At 41.4% G+C, this 22,651-nt stretch overlaps 1 protein-coding gene across 1 annotated transcript in view; it reads right to left on the bottom strand.

Moving 5' to 3' along the window:
* VTA1 (vesicle trafficking 1) overlaps positions 1 to 22,651 on the bottom strand; it is a 136,793-nt gene that overhangs the window by 34,860 nt on the left and 79,282 nt on the right. Inside the window, exons 3-4 of the mRNA XM_075267720.1 lie at positions 12,132 to 12,259; positions 3,950 to 4,025 (exon numbers count right to left, since the gene is read on the bottom strand). Of these exons, the coding sequence (XP_075123821.1) occupies positions 3,950 to 4,025; positions 12,132 to 12,259 (204 nt within the window). The remainder of the gene's footprint in view (positions 1 to 3,949; positions 4,026 to 12,131; positions 12,260 to 22,651) is intronic.

The raw sequence follows: 22,651 nt of genomic DNA on the forward strand, positions 1-22,651 counted from the left end.
TTGATGTGTTTTTTTTACACGTGTAAAGAAAAATGCCATTGAAGTTAATGTGAGTCTGTTAGTGTATTTTGCCAAAATACATGTGCATTTACTCCGTGTGAAGGGGCCCTCAATTGTTAAAGAAGAAAGCTTTACAGGGATTGTTGGAAGTCCTCTTATAAAACCTTTACCTTTCCACTTGTATTTACTATCCTGTTTTTAAACCAGAAGGTCACCAGGCTTGGAGGACAGAGCCTCTTATTAGTATATTGCATTTTACATAATATTTATAAAGCATGGCTTTTTGCAAAGATCTGAAAAGCTAAATGGTGATCGCATATGTTCATACAGTAGAAACTGGTTCCAGCAAATGTATTCTTCTGACTGTCCTGACAGAGCCCTGAAAAGCAGAATCTGATCCCAGCAAATGTCTAAAGGTTCTTTGTTTTGCCACGGTTTATAGTGTGAGTAAATCTCTTGCAATTAGACTCACATATAACTTTGCCCATACAGCCAACTTGCAGCCACCACAAATGCCCTTCTGGGGATACGGCAAACTAAATGGATCATTGTCCCTGCAGTGACACAGGTCATTGCTGGCTTAAAAGCAGAGCACTTGATGCATTGAAGCTTCTCAAGACCTCTAATAATGAATAATACAGCTCGGTAATGACTTGCAGTTCCTCATTGAGAGCTAAAATACTTTATTATAATACAAATTTACATTTATATTATCTGCATCATTTAAAATATGAAATATTTCATTATTTTTATGGCCCAATAAAATCTCATTTTATTTTAGTACTGTCATCAGAATATATTTTCAGAAAAATCTGTCTTCACATACTCCTTTGATTTCTATCATCTCATGGAACAAAATAAAAATGTTATTTATGTGGTCACTTTGTATTTAGGGCTCTAAAATAAAATGTTGGGACAACCACAAAATATCACCTAGCGTTAAAAACTGTGGCCAGGGGTTGCAAGAAGGTGGAAAGGAAAAAAAAAAAGGGAGTCATCTGGGGTCGCTGTTTTTCCGACATGTCGTATTGCTCGCTCAAATAAATTATCGGTAATGTTTACCTTCTTTCATTGCAATTTCTTGTAACAGAAATCTGTCAAAATCTCTAGGACTTGTTAAATTAGAATTGAGCTTTTTAGCTAAAATTACCATTTTTTGGAAAAGTGTTGCTGCACTAGTATTGAATTTGTGAAGTACCATCACCAAGCTATATTTTTACTCAAATATATATTTTTTTTAACTTAAAAATATTTTTTTAAAAAAAGTGAAAAAGCAAATTTTTCATACAATAAATCTATATTGAAGACACTCCAATGGTTGTTGTCATTCTGCCAGAATGGACGTCCTTACTCTTATTCGGAGTAAGTCCAAGGGACACTTCTTAGGGCCTTCTTCAACTCTGTGGTTGCCTCAGCCATCGTTTTCGGTGTGGCCTGCTGGGGGAGCAGTATATCAACCAGGTACAGAAATAGACTTGACAGGCTGATCAGAAGGGCCAGCTCTGTCCTGGGGAGCCCCTTGGACCCAGTACAGGTGGTGGGTGACAGAAGGATACTGTCTGTGGTGACCTCCATGCGGGAGAACAAATCCCACCCCATGTATGGGATCCTGATGGGACTTGGCAGCACTGTAAGTGACCGTCTGCTTCATCCCAAGTGTGAGAAGGAGCTATCGCAAGTCCTTCCTTCCAACCGCGACCAGGCTGTATAATTTACATCAGACCAAGCGAGGATCACTCCGCACACAGAACTAATGATTATGACGATGACCATGAGGTCTTCCTCTTTCTCTTCCGTTTTTCCTTAACTGCTATGGACTCCTAGTATATCTTCTCTTCTTAGCATATGCGTGCCTACGTCGTGTATTATATTACTGTGTATTATCCTGTACCTGTATTACTATGCTGCTGTAACATGCTGAAATTTCCCCGATGTGGGACTATTAAAGGAGTATCTTATCTTATTTAGGGTACATATATATCTATCATTTTACAGTGCAGATGTTCATATGAATCCATATATAAAGCCACAATAAACCTGCAGCAAAATCCATGTTATGAATTTTGTGGCAGATTTACCACAGAATTCATCTTATGCATTTCAAATGGTGAAGCCTGGTGTGAAAATACTCAAAGAGGACCTTTCACCACCTCCAACAAGTCCTTTTCTTTACATCAATGAATAGCTGCTGCTCCTCCACTGATTAGGGCAGTTGTAATTTTTTTCTCTAGCCCCGACCATTCCTGAGCAATAAGTGCTGTTATTATTGGTGCCTGATATGCTATTTAGTACTGTCAGGTGGGCGATGTCAGGCAGGAGCAGGCAAGAGGTGTGATTCTTGGCTGCCTCTGATCACAGAGTCCCCCATATGACACCGTCCTTCTGACATTACAGAGCTTACATAGTATGTCGGACACGAAAATAACAGCATTGATTGCTTGGGATTGGTGGGGACTACAGAGAAAAGTCTAACTGTGCTGGAATCAGTGGAGCAGTGCTTATTCACAAATGCTAACAAGTTAAATTGGTGGAGATGAAAAGCCCTCTTTAAAGAATTGACATGCTGTGGATTTATATTGCGTACCACAAGTTACTTTCCACTGCAGATTTTTTGTGCAGCATGTGGATGAAATTAGTTAAAATTTTGTTCATGCTGCTGTGACTGTACAATGTCGTGTATGACTGGATGAAAGACCTGCAGGATATGCAACCTATGTGGACCTACCCTTAAAATCTATTTTTTTTTCGCCCTACAGTGATATATGCGACGTGCGCAGCTGTACAATATTAACATTATGCATTAGAGATGAGCAAGTACTGTTCGGATCAGCCGATCCGAACAGAACGCTCCATAGAAATGAATGGATGCACCTGGTACTTCCACTTTGACGGTGGCCGGCCGCTTAACCCCTCGCTCCATTCATTTCTATGCGAGCGTGCTGTTCGGATCGGCTGATCTGAACAGTACTCGCTCATCTCCATTATGCATAGATTGTTCACTCTTGCATAGTAAGAAGATATAGCACTAGCATACTGTTTTGGTGGCAGTCATAGTTATATTTTTCTCCTGAGTAGTTCTAGTTTGTGCACTCCTTTAGTTAACTGGCATATTCTAACTACAAGGTCCTCTGTAGTCAGCTTCTAATAGTATAAGCTACTGAGAAACGCGGCCTGTTCTCTAGTCATTGACCCTACAGCTGCATCCTTCATCAGATGTCACATAGCAGACTGCAGTAACTGAGATGAACAGTCTCAGCAGAAGCAAGAGACTGAATAGACACTATAGCCTAGTGTGGTGAAACAGGGAAGGGGAAAGACCGGTGTCTTTGTGTAGCACATATTGCAAAAAAGGGAAAGACACTGGGCTTTGAACTCCCTCGCAGGGGCCAGTCAGCCATTTAAATCAGGGCAACAAACCATTTCATACCCTTGTAATTCCATTTAAAGTAAGCCTATCAGGTAGGGTCCTTTGACAGTAGCTAAAAATTACCTTTGTGTCCACACACCGATGAATAAATGTAGAGATAACCATTATTTTAGATATTTAAATTAGGCTGTAAACGCAATAGCATTGCAATGTTTAAGTAAAACTGGCAAGTCAGTTCTGCTCTGATTATCTTTACATTGCTTCATCCATTCACTGGCTGCTTCGGGATTTTTCTGCCCATATTAAAAGTATCTGCATAGCCTTATTACTGTTTTGGGAATTATTGTGGACCTAAAAAAAAAAAAAAAATCCTTAAAAGTAAGATAATGTTTGATAGTTTCCAATAGCTCCTGTGCGGGACCTGTCTAGATTAAGGGCTACAATGAATGAATACGTATTAACCAACTATTAGCACTGGGCGATTTCTGCAATGTGGCGTTTCATCCTGTATAAAAAATGTTAGTTGAAAAAAAAAGAATAAGAAATTTATAAATGGGTGAACGTCCATGGAGTTCATCTTACCTCTTCAGTGAGTTCACCAAATACGGTTAAGGTATCAAGCAGAAGACTAGCTGTGTAGAACGACTTTATCATGTTCCTAAAAAAAAAGAAGAAAAGAACAGATTATGGTGGCACTGGAGATTAAGACCTGGACATAAAATAATATTACAAAGTGTTTTAATAGTGCTAATATTACAGAGGGGTTTTCCCCCTCTTTTTCTGCCAAACAAGTTATCCCCTATCCATACGATAGGAAATAACTTACAGTTTGGTGGAGTTTGGCCAGTCAGACCCAGAATGGTCAGGAGAACAGGGGATAGTATAGTTCTGCTATCTCCAGCACTCACATTGAAATCAGTGAAGCAGTACCTGGCCAGAATAGGGAGACCACTCAGACCCATAATGATCAGGAGGATGGGGACACTGTACGTTGGCTATCTTCAGCACTCCCATTGAAATGAATAGAGAGGGGCCTTGTCAGAACAGAAGACTTTTGTTTTCCGGGTCAGTGGGACGTCTGAGCGTTGAGCCCTCACCAATCTTCAAGCTTTCCCTTATCTTACAGATGGATGATAACTTGCTTTGGTGGAAAAACCCCTTTAACAAATATAGACAACCCTATACGTACCATCCGATACATCAACTGATCATGCAGCTTTCTTTTCACTGTACCGGTACAGAATACAAATAAATCATTCCAGTGCCCTTTTCCTTTAAAAGGGTTACCTAAATACAAAAAAAATGGGCTATCCCCTTTTACTGGGGCTTATGTGAGTTAATAAAATGGATTGCCTAGTCTTAATATAAGCCATTGGTTTTATATCAGCAGAGGTCAGAATCTCAGCACCCTTGCTGAACAGCTGTTCTAAAGGAGCAATACTGCTTCTACCACAACTTGTCCTCTTCATTGTTTACACCGAGTGACATAGCTGCATTGCTCAAAAAGCTGTCTTTGTCGTTGTGGCTGTTCTGAGTGTTGCAGACTTAGGTCGGGTTCACACTAGCGCCCGGTCTCCGCTTCAGCCAATACGGCGGGTTTCCGTTTTCTGCCCCAAGAAACTGGACAGGGAACGGAAACCCGGTGGTTAGTATTCAAACCCATTCACGGGCAGTCACTTTGCAAACCCATTTAAGTGAATGGATTTGAAAACTGATCTCCGGGTTTCCGTACCCTGTTCAGTTTCTCGGAGAAGAAGACAGAAACCCGCCAGAATGGCTGAAGCGGAGACCGGGCGCAGGTGTGAACCTGCCCTGAGTGTTGTAAACTCACTACTGTAAGGTGGGCGGTCTCAGGCAGAAACAGACAAGTGGGTGTGATTCAGAGCTCTCTAACACAGTCCAATCAGAAGCAGACAATGTCACAGGTCTGAATCATGCTCTCTTGAAGGTAGTGAATGTCCTTTAAGGGCAGTTTGTCAATTTTGACAATTCGTATATCCCTGTTAAATAGTCAGAGAATAAGAACTTATATTCACTTCAGTAGAAGAAAGAAAAGTTTGGGACAAAACAGTAAATTCCAGTTCTGCAAGGAGTTTGTATGTTCTCCCCATGTTTGTGTGGATTTCCTCCCATTCTACAAAGGCATACTGATAGGAAAAAAAAAAAAAGTACATTGTGATCCCTATATGGGGCTCACAATCTACCGTACATTAAAAAAAAAAAACACAAAAAAAACAAACAAACAAAAAAACTTCCAATACATATTGCTTACTTGTACTTTAAAATCTTAACAGCTGGATATTAAGGAGAGCATAATTTCTTTAAAAAAAGTCAAGGACAACTTGGAACACTTCAGCAGCTGGACACTATACAGGGCACATTAGAGAGAGGTTCTTTGAAGAGTTACCATGGCAAAATCCATTTTTGTAGCTTTCTGTTGTACATTAGTCCAAGTATTAAACAAAAAAGGCTGCCAATAGTTATAGTAATTGTTTGTAGCCTTAGGTTCCTTCTTACACATACAACTGAGGTTACTTTATTTAAAACAAAATAAAACAAAAAAAACAAAAAAAAACCAAAAACCCTAATGCAAGGTGAACAGCAAACAGGCAGGTGACAGAATAAAAGCAAATGTATTGGAGCCCATGTATGAAACGAGCCAAGTGGAATATTTATTGTTGGCATTAAAGACGCTGTCCAAATCTAGAAAACATGGCTGCTTTCTATTAAACAGCACCACACCTATCAACAGGTTGTCTGTGTTACCTACAAAACCAGACAGTAGGGATAGGGATTCCGGTTTTCTAGACCCCAAGCGGATCCAAAGAATGGAAACCTGAATGCTAGTGTGAACCATGTGATATACAGTCCATGGTCATGTGATGGGCACCTATGTGTAGTGCTCATTAGGGCTAGTTCATACAGCGTTTTTTGCTGGTGGATTTTTCCTGCTAGCGGGATGCCACCACAGAATGCCTGTGTCCTGCATTGGCTAGCCGCGTGGAGAGTTCACATGGTGGAAAAGGTTTCCGCTGTGTGAACATACCCTTTGACTAGAGTACTGTGACAAGCTATGCACCTGTGTACATCATATGACCATGGACCATATATCATACGGACTGCCTTTTATCCACTGGAAGTAAGAGGAATGAATGACAAGAAGCAGAGAAAACCGTGACGGATTGATTCATTATACAAACAATAACATTTATTTGCTTAACCTGGCCAAGTTTATGATTTCATTTATTTTATGATGTACGACTAGTCTAGGTTTTCACACAGGCACACAGAGATAGTGTGACACAAAAGCAGATATCTGGATTCGTGGCAAGTACTAGTAAAGAACATATTTTTTATGTTCTTCTCCTGCAAATCTATGTCAAACTGAATGCAGTTTTGCCCCACATCACATTGCTACCCTGCGGCCGCCACGTGGAAGCCTGGCCTAATGGTAGAAATTGAATCTGTGCTGTCCTTTAACCAAGTCAAATACCCATTCATTAGCAAGTATACATATGCTGAAAACCCTCGTAAAAGACAGGTAGGAAAAATAGGGCTAGGAGGGCAAAGACCCAGACAGATATTTTCAGGGTCATTTCATATTTTAGTGTTATCTCCCAAGATTTATGAGAAACTGAGAACATGGACAACATAAACAGGAGACCGCATTGGTGTTAATAGGTGGCTATTTATACAGAATTGGCTTTATACCCTATTTCCTTCCCTACTTCAATCAGTCGGTCCAGATGTGTGACCTGTAAACATGATCTTATGAAAGAGTGGTGCTTACAAGCAGAGACATTATTATAGACCACAAACCAGGACACAAAATAGCCAATGCTCAGGGGAGTCATAAAGAGTAACAGACAGAAGCTTTGTATGGAGGTCATGTTATACAGCAGTGTTACCAGATATGTCTACATTCAAAAGTAGGCTCGCAAAGAAGTCTAAATGATGGATATATTACTTCCCGAAAAATACATAGAAAGAGCATTTTAAGTTAAAAGGAAAAATTTAAATACAAAACTGGTCCTTAATTCTTCCTCTCTGGCAGTCCCCAAAGAAACTGTATTACAACTGCCTACAGCTCCTATACACCACCATCCTCTATATACATCCCAATGTCTAGCATTACATTCATGATCATCAGGATAAATGCTATTACATGAAGGGACAATACAAAGAACTTTCTAAGGATATTTTTACTCCTAGGCCAGTGACAGTGACAAGAGGACATCCACTACGTCTGGAGGAGAGAAGGTTTCACCAGAAACATAGAAGGGGATTCTTCACAGTAAGAACAGCGAGGCTCTGGAACTCTCTGCCCCAGGAAGTGGTGATGGCGGATTCACTGAACAAGTTCTAAGAGGGCCTGGATGCCTTTCTTGAAGAGAACAATATAACAGGTTATGGACTCTAGATTTTAAGGAAACGTTGATCCAGGGTTTTTATACTGACTGCCAGATTTTAAGTCGGGAAGGAATTATTTCCCCTGAAATGGGGCAATTGGCATGAGCCTCATGGGGTTTTTGCCTTCCCCTGGATCAACACTGTAGGGGATTGTAGGGTTATAGGTTGGACTTGATGCACTGATGTCTTCATCCAACCTCATCTATTATGTAACTATGTATTACAGGTTGCACACATGTATATAAGTCCTAGCTTCTGCCCGCGACTTCATTTGCATGTTGTTGGCGTCGATGATCCGCCTGCTCAGACTGCTCTCAAGCTAGCCTGCTGCTGAACTTGTTCCTGTGATTGTTCCAGTATCTCGGCAGCTTGCTGGGACACCATATAATGAGTGTGATGTTGGTGTCGATGACCCGCCTGCTCCAGCATTTCGGAGTGCTCTAATAGCCACTTGACGCCTAGCTTGCTCAATCCTCCTCAGTTTCGGTTGAGGAATAGTCTATTGCCTTCTGGCTATCTTCATAGATCTCGTTTTTTGAGAACTTTGCAACAAATTAGATTTTTGTTTTTCCGGTATGTTTAAAATTGGGAAACTGCCAATTTGGATTAAAGGAGTTTTCCCATCTCCGTGTCTCAGCATTCTGCCTGCAGTGTCTACTTCTCACTTCCTGTATTTCTCTCCCCACTCCGTCCTCTGGTTGAATGGGACACAGAACACTTATGCAGATCAGATAATATGCAGATGCTTGTACAAAATGGACTCAGTGTTATTTGTGTGTTTACATAGAGAGATAACAGACCAGGCTTTATCAGCAAGCTGCAATTAGCTGGATGATTGTCCTGCCGGCAAGAGTAGTTTAATACTAGTGGGATACATAAATTGATCAAAGTCGTGAAGCCATGTCTTTTACCGGGATAAAAAGTATCCTGTAAGTTTATCCAGGTTATCTATGTACCAAATATCATCCAAATCCGTTCAGCTGTTGTTGCGTGATTGAGTAACATACATCCAAACATACAAGTTTTCACATTTATAATATTAGTAGGATAGGATACAGCATTGTTCTGAACCAGAGAAAACACAATTCCTACAGTATAAAGTCTGATCACCAACAGTAAGTGACACGGCTTTCATGGCTGCATCTGAGTTTCCTCATACGCAGTAGATATACGTTGCTTACCCCCAGCAATCTGAGCAGAAGTGTCTATATACTGTGTATGAGCGCGTCTCAACCTAACAGCAAAAGCAGATTAGACAGCTTAGCTTCCAACACACTGAAGAGTGTGGATGTGTATTGGACAGCCTATAGGAATAGCTAGATAATGTAGGTATATAAGCAGCTTTAAAAGTGTTCTGCAATACCTTTTCAAGGGATCCTTACCAGTTTTATAAACTTTTATGTACATATGCATTAGACAGCACAGTATATTACTCAGAGTTGTGGCATAATAGTTCACGAGACCTATGGATTGAAATGTTTTTCTCCCATTTCTCTGATGTTTTTGATCTTATCTTTATTCTGTCAATGGTCTTCATCACTAACCTTTTCTTGCTGGATTGTTTACTGTAATTTGCTTTATCGAGTTGGTGTGTATGTGACAAATTTTGGCACTTGAGCTCAGAGCTTTTCTTTCTTTGTTATTAGAAAACAGAGCTGGGACGGGCAAGGCAATGCCAGCTCCATTTTCTAAAACAGAACTAATATGGGCAAGGCAATGCCAGTTACATTTTCTAATAACTGGCTATGATACTATAAGTTCTATGCACACGGTCGAGTTTACTCTAGGACATACAGCCCACACATGGACAGGCTCGGTCATATGTATGAGATCTACAGATGTTAACAGAGGAGAAGCTCAGACAAGATAGGAGCCCCATAATCATGTACAGAATAATGAAGTCTACAAATCAGAAAATAAAAACAGATTGGAAATAATGTGATGTACTTCACTATCTGGTTTTAATAAATAAAAAGATTAGCGATGAATTCCTTTTAAGCTGCCAGGGACTGAGAGCCCCTGCTGTAGATTCTGTTGGCAGGCCGCTCTTCAGCTTTGCTGCCAAGCTGTTCTGTTCAATAGGATGGCTGAAGCTCTAACCGTCTGAAGACTCAGTGCAGATATTCCAATGATTATTTTCTTCTTTGTGTGTGGTAATGCAATTAAGCAATGGAGGATCACAAGTACCATAGGCCGAGGGATGTTCCCCACAGTTTGGGGCCTCCACCTCATGCGTGCGCAATTTATGCAATGGAAGTCCAATATCCTAAAGAGAACCCATCATCAGATCTGGGGCCCTAAAGCAGCACATGTCCTTATGCCGATGGTGTTAAGGGCCTCAAACTCTGCAAACTCAGTCCTGTGTATTGCTCTACCTGCCTGTACTGTAAGAATTCATCTGCCAGAGAGGAATCATGGACCCATCTACGGTTACATCTCAGCACCTTGCTTGAAGTCATCTTCTGTCACCACTCCTATTAGACTGGCCTTGGAACCCTTAGACTACCTATTAGACTAGGGGGGAATTTTCTAGGATATCTCAGTGGGGGTGGGTAGCTACATGCATTTGTCAATGACATATCATTATGGAATGCCGGCATGAGGATCTTAGTCAAGTACTGCCCACCATAGAGGTCTTTGGTGATCTTTCAGGGTTTAAATTGAAATGTGAGAAATGTTAATTTTTAGGAAAGGAAAGGGATGGCTCAAACACTTAAAAATTATTAGCATACCAAGACGTGTCTATCCCTTTCGGACACTATCCATCCTACTGAATCACACTGATGTCAATCACTTGAATAACCTCAAGTGCCAGAACAAGAGGCCTAGGATTAGTTTGCACTAACTGATAGCGTCTAAGGAGAGGGCTGGGATGGGAACCCCTGACATACGGCTTTATAACCTAGCCTGTCTCTCTCGCCATGTATATGATTAGGTAAGGGAATACAGCTGTTATTCAAGACTATGGTTTGGAAACAGGCTTTTGTGTCTCAATCACCCTGTGTCCGGCTGCATGCCTCACTGGGGACTGTCTCCGGGCATCTATGGTAATCCTTGGTCGCTTGAGATAACATAGCTACCTGGAACATCCTCAGGAAAAAATTCACTCTCATACAGGGTTTCAACATCTGCCATTGTGGAAGTCTCCAAACTTTAGTCAGGGGAGAGAAGTGGGCTCCTTTTAATCCTAATATTTTGTTGGCTCACTGGAAAAGGCTCATTGGTTCACCAAATTATTAAATGAATAGTAAACCCTCAGGGATACAGTTACTAAGTGTGGAGAGATACCCATTTCAGGATCCTACATAGGGCCATCCTGGCTTTTGACCCACCTTCACCAACTAAACCTGATAGAATAACAGGTTGCTCTGAAAGTTACGGTACTTGCCAATATCCGATCTAGTCCATGGCTTATGGTCGTATCCAATAAGTCAACACTTCTGGTCGCAAGTGCAACTGCGACCAGAAGAGGTTATTCCCACGTGGAAGTCTCAATGGGTCTACACTTATTTGACTTATTTTTCACAATTGTGAAACACCCACATATGTCAATCAGGGAAATATAGCTTACCTAAATAATACCACTCCATAGCACTGGTAGCGAAGAGGTGTCTTTTACAACATTGCTTAAACCCAGCTCGCCCAACCTAGTTGCATCGTCTATTGAGAGTGGAACAATTGGATGTGGAACAGAGAAAAGACTCCTTGACTGGGAAGTTCTTTCTTGAAAGTAGAGCTTTTACTGTCAACCAGTTGTCTGAGGAGGAGGTGAAACAGGTAGTAACTTATTTCCTATCTACACATAGGAATATACTGGTTCTTTGGGGCGATTAAAATTGGAATCGTTTTCGGTGAGGAGGTTTCAACAGCAGTATGAACCTGACAAGGGAATCATCAAGAGGAATAACAGTCCATCCCTAATGATCGGTGGGTGGACAAAGGTTAACTGCCAAAGGATTTGCAGTTTAATTGATGTGCTGCTTGTCTTTTGTTACATTTGTTAATGTAACCCTTACATGCAAGAAAGGGTCTGTGTGCCCTACCGGTTTTGTACCATCTCCTTTATTTGTTTTGTAATATTAAACATTAAGAAAAAAATACAAACAAAAAATGGCTGCGGCAGGAAAGTGTTAAATGAGAAAAACCTGTGACTGGTGCCAATACTTGCACTTAATCCGATAATCTGTAAAATCACTCCTGAGAATGCTGGATTATTAAAGGTTTACCTAGGTTTCAGCATTATAATAACCAAGAAATCACTATAGCAATAAACCAATACATCTTTAATGTGTAGAAAAATGCAATAATGTGATTTATTCCTGTAAGAATGAATAAATGATCACTATTTACTGACTTGTGGAATCTCCCAGCTCTGTCCTCATTGTCAGCATACAGGAACATTTTCAGGGCATAATTCTCCACATGGGCACTGCCAACAATTTCCTGAGTAATGGAGTCACAGTCGCCAAGCTGCTTCTTTTGCTGTAGGAAATTATAGAACAAAATTAATTTAGTGGTAGCGCCCTAATGTTTCTATTCAACAAAGCTAAAATCAATATAATGGTGCACATTAAAGTTGTATTTAACTTGCAACCTGATGTAAAAATGGAAAAGGCTTCAGTAGCCCCATCGGTGCACAGTCTCAGACCCTATCGATCAATCCTAAAAGTCTACATAACCATGTAATAGGGATATTTCATTTAGAAAGCCCACTTTTATTCATGTTCTTTTTTTTCTTGACCCCCATCCTTCTAAGCAATCTCCACGGTTTAGTTTTCATAGTATTTGCAAAATTTTAGATTCATTCGGACCAAAAACATCTGAAATAGAACTGCTATTATACTATGGGGTCTCCTAAGACCCAGAGAATAAGGGCTCGTTCAGACGGAGCAAGAGGGAGCGGATTTTGACACCGAATCCACCTCAAAATCTGCCCCCTCACAATAGAAGTCTATGTAGACCGCTAGCTTCCTTTTTTCCATTAGCGGTTTGTTCCCACTCACGGAAAAAAGAAGCAAGGAGCCCTTTCTTCAGGCGGATTCCGCAGCTGATTCAGCCGCGGCGTCTGCCTTGCAACAGCACCCTCCGGACTAGGCCTATTCCTGCGTCAAAATCAGGACCAAAATACGCTGTCCCTAGCCCCGCGTGAACTAGCCTTAATAGCTGAGGCCCACAAGAGTTGAGAAAACATAAAATGCAGTGTTATTCAACTCTGGACTCCAGAGCTGGTCTTTGTCCTCTTCAGGCCTTTTCTAGGCTACTGAATGATGCCAGGAACTGCTGAGGCTATTCCTGAAATGTATGCCATTTCCACAGCATGAAGAAGTGTCTGAAGTTTCAAAAGGCCAGAGGCTTAATAGAATTCCCACAATGTGAATCCATCGGGTTTCCAGCTCCACCAGGAGATGTACCAATCCCATGCCAAGTCAGGGCTGTATTGGTCCTCCCTAGTACAGAAATGATGTTTCGACACAATATGTGACTACTGCAGCCAATCACTGGCTCTGCTCAGTGGTGTTGACGTGATCATTACAGCTAGTTTTGGGCTCTGGAAGGTCACGTTTGATCGAGGCATCAACCCTGTAGGCAGACGACCAGGATATTGTCTACAGAGTGGCAAGCGATAAGTAACGTGAGGCTAACTCCTTTTGTTATTTTACATCACCGCAAGAAGTCTTCTCCAATGGTGGAAGTCATTCTGCTCTCAGAGTAGTTTACAGTAAAGACATAAGCTGCGGTTCACATTGCACATAGCACTTTTACACGGTTGTCTCCATTTGATGAGTAACAAGTACGGGATCAAGTTCACAATTTAGTAACTTGTAATAATGGTATCATGTATTACTTTGTGTTAAACATAAGCTTATCCCCTATGTCCTTTGTTCTTTGGGATGAAAATGGGTGAACTGCCCTGACCGGTTTAGTAACCCAAAGATTAAATAGACTGCTGTTTCAGTAATTGAAAGGCTTCTTTTAAGAGAAGTGGTCTCAGAATACAAGAGGCCTCGGATTTCCTAATAAAATAAAAAAAAAAAAAAAAAAAAAAAAAAAAAAAGGCAAATAACAGCAGCACAGTTACAACAGGTGGACTTAGAGCTCATAAATGGACTTACTGTTCACCACAGAGGAAATCTCCAGTTATTCCGCAGAAAACAAAAAACAGGATTATCGCACATCACACTGGCCTTCAGTTTTTACACTGCCAAGAGACTTTAAAAGGGGGCTTTCAGTAATGGATGGCTCGTGTTTTTCTAGTCAGTTTACATGAGCAAAAATTCATCTTGCAGACTAGACATTTACTATATTAAAATCTTTGGCACCTCTTTCTATAAAACACACAGATAGATGGCCAAATTGGCCTGCTGGAGATTTTCACTTAAAGGTAAACACCTGAGGACTTCTCAGTACTACAGAGCGAGTTACTCGCACACTATGGCCTCTTCATATCTCCATATGTTATATGGTTCATGGGGTGGCTCAGCAAAATATACAACGACCTTCATAGAAAAGCTTTTGAAGCTTTAGCAATATTACTATACAGAAGGAACAACCGGATAAACCTCCAAATACACATTTAAAGAGGAAATTTCACCACCTCTATGGAAAATGGAGGTCATAGGAGGGCAACAACATGGCAGTGTCCACTGAACAAGGCATCTATGTACCAGCCAGTTAGAGGTGGGTGGCTGTTGTATTATACAGCCAACATGTACCATGTATAGAGAGGACTCCGCTCGTGATCTCTTTCCATGCCTCCACCTGACAATATGATGTATGACAACATTGTATTGTATTTAAATAGTTCTCTTCTTAAATTGTAGTAATTACAATATTAAGTACCTCAGAGATGTCCTTTCACGCCCTCTAACATTGGCTGTGTTATTATAAGAGATAATCCTTTAATAGTCCCACCATGGGGAAGTTTCAGAGTGTTACAGCAGCATGACAATACAGATGCACGATAATAAGTAATATATTACAGAAGGAGACACACATAAGCTGAGAATAGCAGATAGGAGAGAAATACTAGGAGTCATAGCAGCAAAAGAAAAAAAAGAAAAGACTTCAGGATCATTTCGTTTTCTGTGTGAACTGCTCTTTGCTTGGTCTGATGTAGATTAAGTAACCAGACCGCGGTTGGGAGGAAGAACCTCCGATAGTGCTCCTTCTCACACTTGGGGTGAAGGAGTCGGTCACTGACAGTACTGCCAAGCGCCGTCAAGGTCTCAAACATGGGGTGGGATTTATTCTCCAGGATGGAGCTCACCACGAACAGTATCCTTCTCCCACCACCTGTACTGGGTCCAAGGGGCTCCCTAGGGCAGAGCTGGCCCTCCTGATCAGCCTGTTGAGTCTATTTCTGTCCCTGGTTGATATACTGCTCCCCCAGCAGGCCACACCGAAAAAGATGGCTGAAGCAACCATAGAGTTAAAAAAAGGCCCTAATAAGTGCTCCCTGAACTCCAAAGACCCTCAGCCTCCTGAGCAGGTAGAGCCTGCTGTGACCCTTTCTGTGCAGCGCATCCAGGTGATCAGTCCAGACCAGTTTATTATTTATTACGCCCAGGTACTTAGAGGTCTTGACTATCTCAATGCCTGACTCCTGGATCTCCACCAGAGTGAGCACTTTTCCGCTTACTAAAGTCCACCACTATCTCCTGGGTCTTCCGAGCATTAATCCTGAGGTGGTTCCGCTGGCACCATTCCACAAAATCCCAGTTTAAGTTTCTGTATTTCCTGTTTCCCTCCGTGATAAGGCCTACTATTGCGGAGTCGTCTGAGTACTTTTACAAGTGACAGCTTGATGAGTTGCACCTAAAGTCACCAGTGTACAGTGTTAAGAGGAAAGGGGCAAGAACTGTACCTTGTGGTGGTCCCGTACTACATATCGCAGTGTCCGACACACAGTCCCGGGCTCTCACCAAACAGTACCACACAATATTTTCCACAGTTGTGGTACCACTCCCAGCTTCGGGCTCATATTGTACATATGCGTAATAACCGAACTATAAGGCGCAGCGCTGTCCGGTGCGCCTTATATGTGATGGAAAGCGGCGGCACGCCGATTTTGCCGGCGGCCGCTTAACCCCCGCGTGCCAGCCGCTTCTATTCATTTCAATGGCACGCTTCCATTGAAATGAATGGAAGCGCTCGGCACGCGAGGAGTTAAAGGGATTCTACCATTAAAAAGTTCTTTCCTCAGACCACATCAGAATAGCCTTAAAGGCTATTCGTCTCCTACCTGTACCAGCGCCGCCTTCTTCCTGAGCTGCGTCCGGCCCTTCTGTGTTGTCTTCTTTGGGCCTCATGGATGACGCATTCGCAGTCGGCTTGAACAGGCTCTCGCAGCCAGAGCCGACTGCGCATGCGTCATCCATGAGGCCCATAGAAGACAACACAGAAGGGGAGGACGCAGCTCGGGAAGAAGGCGGCGCTGGTACAGGTAGGAGACGAATAGCCTTTAAGGCTATTCCGACGTGGTCTGAGGAAAGAACTTATTTTAATGGTAGAATCGTTTGAAGCGGCAGGCAGACTTTGCCGGCGGCTGTCGCTTCCATACATTGCAATGGGAGCGCACTATTCAAATAGTATTCGCGCATCTCTAACTTCAATTAAGTTACAATTGAAGTTAGAGATGAACGAATACTATTTCAATAGCACACTCCCATTGCAATGTATGGAAGTGGCACGCAGACTTTGCCGGCGGCCGCCGCTTAACTCCTCGCGTGCCGCCGCTTCCATATATAAGGCGCACCGGACTATAAGGCGCACTTACGATTTCTGAGGAAATCGTAGGATTTTATGTGCGCCTTATAGTCCGAAAAATACGGTAATTATGGTCATGATAAATAATCTAATATCAACTGTTAACATCCGCTCCATACATACACGCATGACTTGACATGTAGGAGTCTATAACAAATGTTATACATGTAATGATACATTAGTTTTTTGGTTTGCTTTTTTTAAGAAAAAAAAAAAACTTTTACACTACAAACTAAAACAATATGCATTGCTATTCATCTATTTCTAGACCCCGTGCACACGCCTGTGTATTAGCACACCGAAAGCTCTTTGCCGGGAGCACAGAATATGAAAGCAGATAGTGTGCTGAATTCAGCGCACTGTCGGCTTTCTAGCGGTATATTACACCGCATGTGCCCCAGGAGGTGAAAGGTCCTCTTTAAACATTTATAATGTACAGTATAGCTGTACTACTCATATTTATATTAAGGAGTATGGTGGTACTATGTATGTGTACAATATAGGGAAACCATGTAAGTGCATGGTATAGCAGAACGGTGTTACATGTATGAAAGACAGCACTACTACTTATGACCAGTGCATTACATTTTATTGAAAAAGTGACATTGTACAGTATATGTCTGCATGTGTAGGGAGCACTGAATCTTTACCCAGGGTGGAGGGAAGGAGAACTAATCCCAATTGCTATTTTATTCCGGAGCTAAAACACACCTGATCTGTCACGCAGACTTACAAGAATTCAAGGCTTAGGCTTGGTTCACATCTGCATTCGGTATTCCGTTCGGGAAGTCCACTTGGGGATCCTCCAAATGGAATACCGAATGCATCAAAAAGCAGTGAGCAATGAAACCACACGGACCCCATAGACTATAATGGGGTCTGTGTGTTTTCCACATGCATCATAAGGAAAGAAAAGTACTTCAAGCAGCACTTTTCTCTCCACATGACTCATGCAGACACCGCGCGGAAAACATACCAAGCGTACTCCCCGAATGGAATACCTAACGCAGATGTGAACCAGGCCTCAGTGTGCAGGTTCAACTTTGTGAACTAAAAATTAAAAAAAAAAAAAAGAATATATAAAAGAAGGGCAGAGAGAAAAATAAATTTAAAAGGAACTGTCCCAAAAATGTATTTTTCGTTTACAATGAAAATATGGCAACTATTTCTATCACACCTACTGAAGGAATCTGCTCTAGTGACACCTTATGAAAAGTGGCTCTCTATAGATCAATGCTTGGTTTTCTTAAAAACCTAGAGAATATAACAAATTCAGAATAACTCGGGCAAAGGGAAGCAGTGTACTAGAGAGGGGTCCGAGACGTAGGTCAGAAGAGACACTATGTCTCACTCAGGGAGATGGCTACTGTCATACAAGGTCTAATAGGTCCCTGTACTCCTCACGGCGGCTGTCTTCCTAACAGACATAGTACCCTGTCAAATCTGCGACAGAGCCGTGAACAGAATCTATATTTGCCTTCCAAAATAGAATATATGTACACTGACTTAAAATTCCATATATACATTAAAAATGATCCTGTTCCTCTGCTCACCACACTTCTATCGAAAATAAAAACAGCAATACTAATATAGTTGAGAAAATAGTTTCGGACCATGTGTATTCAATTTTAACCATTCCATGATTTATTAAATCACCCTCTGCAGAAATTGGTAGGACTGTTTCTATTTCAGGTAGCAATGTTAAGTTATTGACCAACCTGGCATTCCTGGCTATTAGCAGGGTGCAAGACAGTGTGTTCTGCCCAAGACATACTGATACTTCATGGCTGCTGACACACGGCCAAAATGGACAGTTGATTTTAACACCTTGGACGTGTGTATATTTCACAAGCTGCACACACAGCAATGTCTGTGCCACAGAGTCAAGCAAATAAAACCTGAGACACAACATAAATACAAGATTATTTGCTCTTAATTAAGAGGGTTAGGCCGTACTGTTAATAAATAGAGATGAGCGAACAGTGTTCTATCGAACTCATGTTCGATCGGATATTAGGCTGTTCGGCATGTTCGAATCGAATCGAACACCGCGTGGTAAAGTGCGCCATTACTCGATTCCCCTCCCACCTTCCCTGGCGCCTTTTTTGCTCCAATAACAGCGCTGGGTAGGTGGGACAGGAACTACGACACCGGTGACGTTGAAAAAAGTAGGCAAAACCCATTGGCTGCCGAAAACATGTGACCTCTAATTTAAAAGAACAGCGACGCCCAGCTTCGCGTCATTCTGAGCTTGCAATTCACCGAGGACGGAGGTTTCCGTCCAGCTAGCTAGGGCTTAGATTCTGGGTAGGCAGGGACAGGCTAGGATAGGAAGGAGAAGACAACCAACAGCTCTTGTAAGAGCTAAATTCCAGGGAGAAGCTTGTCAGTGTAACGTGGCACTGACGGGCTCAATCGCCGCAACCCAGCTTTCCCAGGATCCTGAATGGAATACACTGTCAGTGTATTCCCGTATACCCGATATATACCCCGATACCCGTTCCAACGGTGTGCCCCCCCACCTTCACCCCAGAAATACCCTGCAAGTCCCCTAGCAATAGAATTGGGGCTATATACACCCACAATTTTTACTACTGGTATACAGTGCCATTGTCTGACTGGGAATTCAAAGAATATATTGGGAATACAAATACCCTCATTTCTTGCTACTGCCATATAGTGCCAGTTTCTGACTGGTAATTCAAAGAATATATTGGGGTTACGTGCACCCACAATTTTTACTACTGGTATACAGTGCCATTGTCTGACTGGGAATTCAAAGAATATATTGGGAATACAAATACCCTCATTTCTTGCTACTGCCATATAGTGCCAGTGTCTGACTGGGAATTCAAAGAATATATTGGGGTTACGTGCACCCACAATTTTTACTACTGGTATACAGTGCCATTGTCTGACTGGGAATTCAAAGAGTATATTGGGAATACAAATACCCTCATTTCTTGCTACTGCCATATAGTGCCAGTTTCTGACTGGGAATTCAAAGAATATATTGGGGTTACGTGCACCCACAATTTTTACTACTGGTATACAGTGCCATTGTCTGACTGGGAATTCAAAGAATATATTGGGGTTATAAATACCCTCATTTCTTGCTACTGCCATATAGTGCCAGTTTCTGACTGGTAATTCAAAGAATATATTGGGGTTACGTGCACCCACAATTTTTACTACTGGTATACAGTGCCATTGTCTGACTGGGAATTCAAAGAGTATATTGGGAATACAAATACCCTCATTTCTTGCTACTGCCATATAGTGCCAGTTTCTGACTGGGAATTCAAAGAATATATTGGGGTTACGTGCACCCACAATTTTTACTACTGGTATACAGTGCCATTGTCTGACTGGGAATTCAAAGAATATATTGGGGTTATAAATACCCTCATTTCTTGCTACTGCCATATAGTGCCAGTTTCTGACTGGTAATTCAAAGAATATATTGGGGTTACGTGCACCCACAATTTTTACTACTGGTATACAGTGCCATTGTCTGACTGGGAATTCAAAGAATATATTGGGGTTATAAATACCCTCATTTCTTGCTACTGCCATATAGTGCCAGTTTCTGACTGGTAATTCAAAGAATATATTGGGGTTACGTGCACCCACAATTTTTACTACTGGTATACAGTGCCATTGTCTGACTGGGAATTCAAAGAGTATATTGGGAATACAAATACCCTCATTTCTTGCTACTGCCATATAGTGCCAGTTTCTGACTGGGAATTCAAAGAATATATTGGGGTTACGTGCACCCACAATTTTTACTACTGGTATACAGTGCCATTGTCTGACTGGGAATTCAAAGAGTATATTGGGAATACAAATACCCTCATTTCTTGCTACTGCCATATAGTGCCAGTTTCTGACTGGGAATTCAAAGAATATATTGGGGTTACGTGCACCCACAATTTTTACTACTGGTATACAGTGCCATTGTCTGACTGGGAATTCAAAGAATATATTGGGGTTATAAATACCCCCATTTCTTGCTACTGCCATATAGTGCCAGTTTCTGACTGGTAATTCAAAGAATATATTGGGGTTACGTGCACCCACAATTTTTACTACTGGTATACAGTGCCATTGTCTGACTGGGAATTCAAAGAGTATATTGGGAATACAAATACCCTCATTTCTTGCTACTGCCATATAGTGCCAGTTTCTGACTGGGAATTCAAAGAATATATTGGGGTTACGTGCACCCACAATTTTTACTACTGGTATACAGTGCCATTGTCTGACTGGGAATTCAAAGAATATATTGGGGTTATAAATACCCTCATTTCTTGCTACTGCCATATAGTGCCAGTTTCTGACTGGTAATTCAAAGAATATATTGGGGTTACGTGCACCCACAATTTTTACTACTGGTATACAGTGCCATTGTCTGACTGGGAATTCAAAGAATATATTGGGGTTATAAATACCCTCATTTCTTGCTACTGCCATATAGTGCCAGTTTCTGACTGGTAATTCAAAGAATATATTGGGGTTACGTGCACCCACAATTTTTACTACTGGTATACAGTGCCATTGTCTGACTGGGAATTCAAAGAGTATATTGGGAATACAAATACCCTCATTTCTTGCTACTGCCATATAGTGCCAGTTTCTGACTGGGAATTCAAAGAATATATTGGGGTTACGTGCACCCACAATTTTTACTACTGGTATACAGTGCCATTGTCTGACTGGGAATTCAAAGAGTATATTGGGAATACAAATACCCTCATTTCTTGCTACTGCCATATAGTGCCAGTTTCTGACTGGGAATTCAAAGAATATATTGGGGTTACGTGCACCCACAATTTTTACTACTGGTATACAGTGCCATTGTCTGACTGGGAATTCAAAGAATATATTGGGGTTATAAATACCCTCATTTCTTGCTACTGCCATATAGTGCCAGTTTCTGACTGGTAATTCAAAGAATATATTGGGGTTACGTGCACCCACAATTTTTACTACTGGTATACAGTGCCATTGTCTGACTGGGAATTCAAAGAGTATATTGGGAATACAAATACCCTCATTTCTTGCTACTGCCATATAGTGCCAGTTTCTGACTGGGAATTCAAAGAATATATTGGGGTTACGTGCACCCACAATTTTTACTACTGGTATACAGTGCCATTGTCTGACTGGGAATTCAAAGAATATATTGGGGTTATAAATACCCTCATTTCTTGCTACTGCCATATAGTGCCAGTTTCTGACTGGGAATTCAAAGAATATATTGGGGTTACGTGCACCCACAATTTTTACTACTGGTATACAGTGCCATTGTCTGACTGGGAATTCAAAGAGTATATTGGGAATACAAATACCCTCATTTCTTGCTACTGCCATATAGTGCCAGTTTCTGACTGGGAATTCAAAGAATATATTGGGGTTACGTGCACCCACAATTTTTACTACTGGTATACAGTGCCATTGTCTGACTGGGAATTCAAAGAATATATTGGGGTTATAAATACCCTCATTTCTTGCTACTGCCATATAGTGCCAGTTTCTGACTGGTAATTCAAAGAATATATTGGGGTTACGTGCACCCACAATTTTTACTACTGGTATACAGTGCCATTGTCTGACTGGGAATTCAAAGAATATATTGGGAATACAAATACCCTCATTTCTTGCTACTGCCATATAGTGCCAGTGTCTGACTGGGAATTCAAAGAATATATTGGGGTTACGTGCACCCACAATTTTTACTACTGGTATACAGTGCCATTGTCTGACTGGGAATTCAAAGAGTATATTGGGAATACAAATACCCTCATTTCTTGCTACTGCCATATAGTGCCAGTTTCTGACTGGGAATTCAAAGAATATATTGGGGTTACGTGCACCCACAATTTTTACTACTGGTATACAGTGCCATTGTCTGACTGGGAATTCAAAGAATATATTGGGGTTATAAATACCCTCATTTCTTGCTACTGCCATATAGTGCCAGTTTCTGACTGGTAATTCAAAGAATATATTGGGGTTACGTGCACCCACAATTTTTACTACTGGTATACAGTGCCATTGTCTGACTGGGAATTCAAAGAGTATATTGGGAATACAAATACCCTC

Source organism: Leptodactylus fuscus, chromosome 3, assembly GCF_031893055.1.
Source record: "Leptodactylus fuscus isolate aLepFus1 chromosome 3, aLepFus1.hap2, whole genome shotgun sequence".
NCBI classification, from domain to species: Eukaryota; Metazoa; Chordata; class Amphibia; order Anura; family Leptodactylidae; genus Leptodactylus; species Leptodactylus fuscus.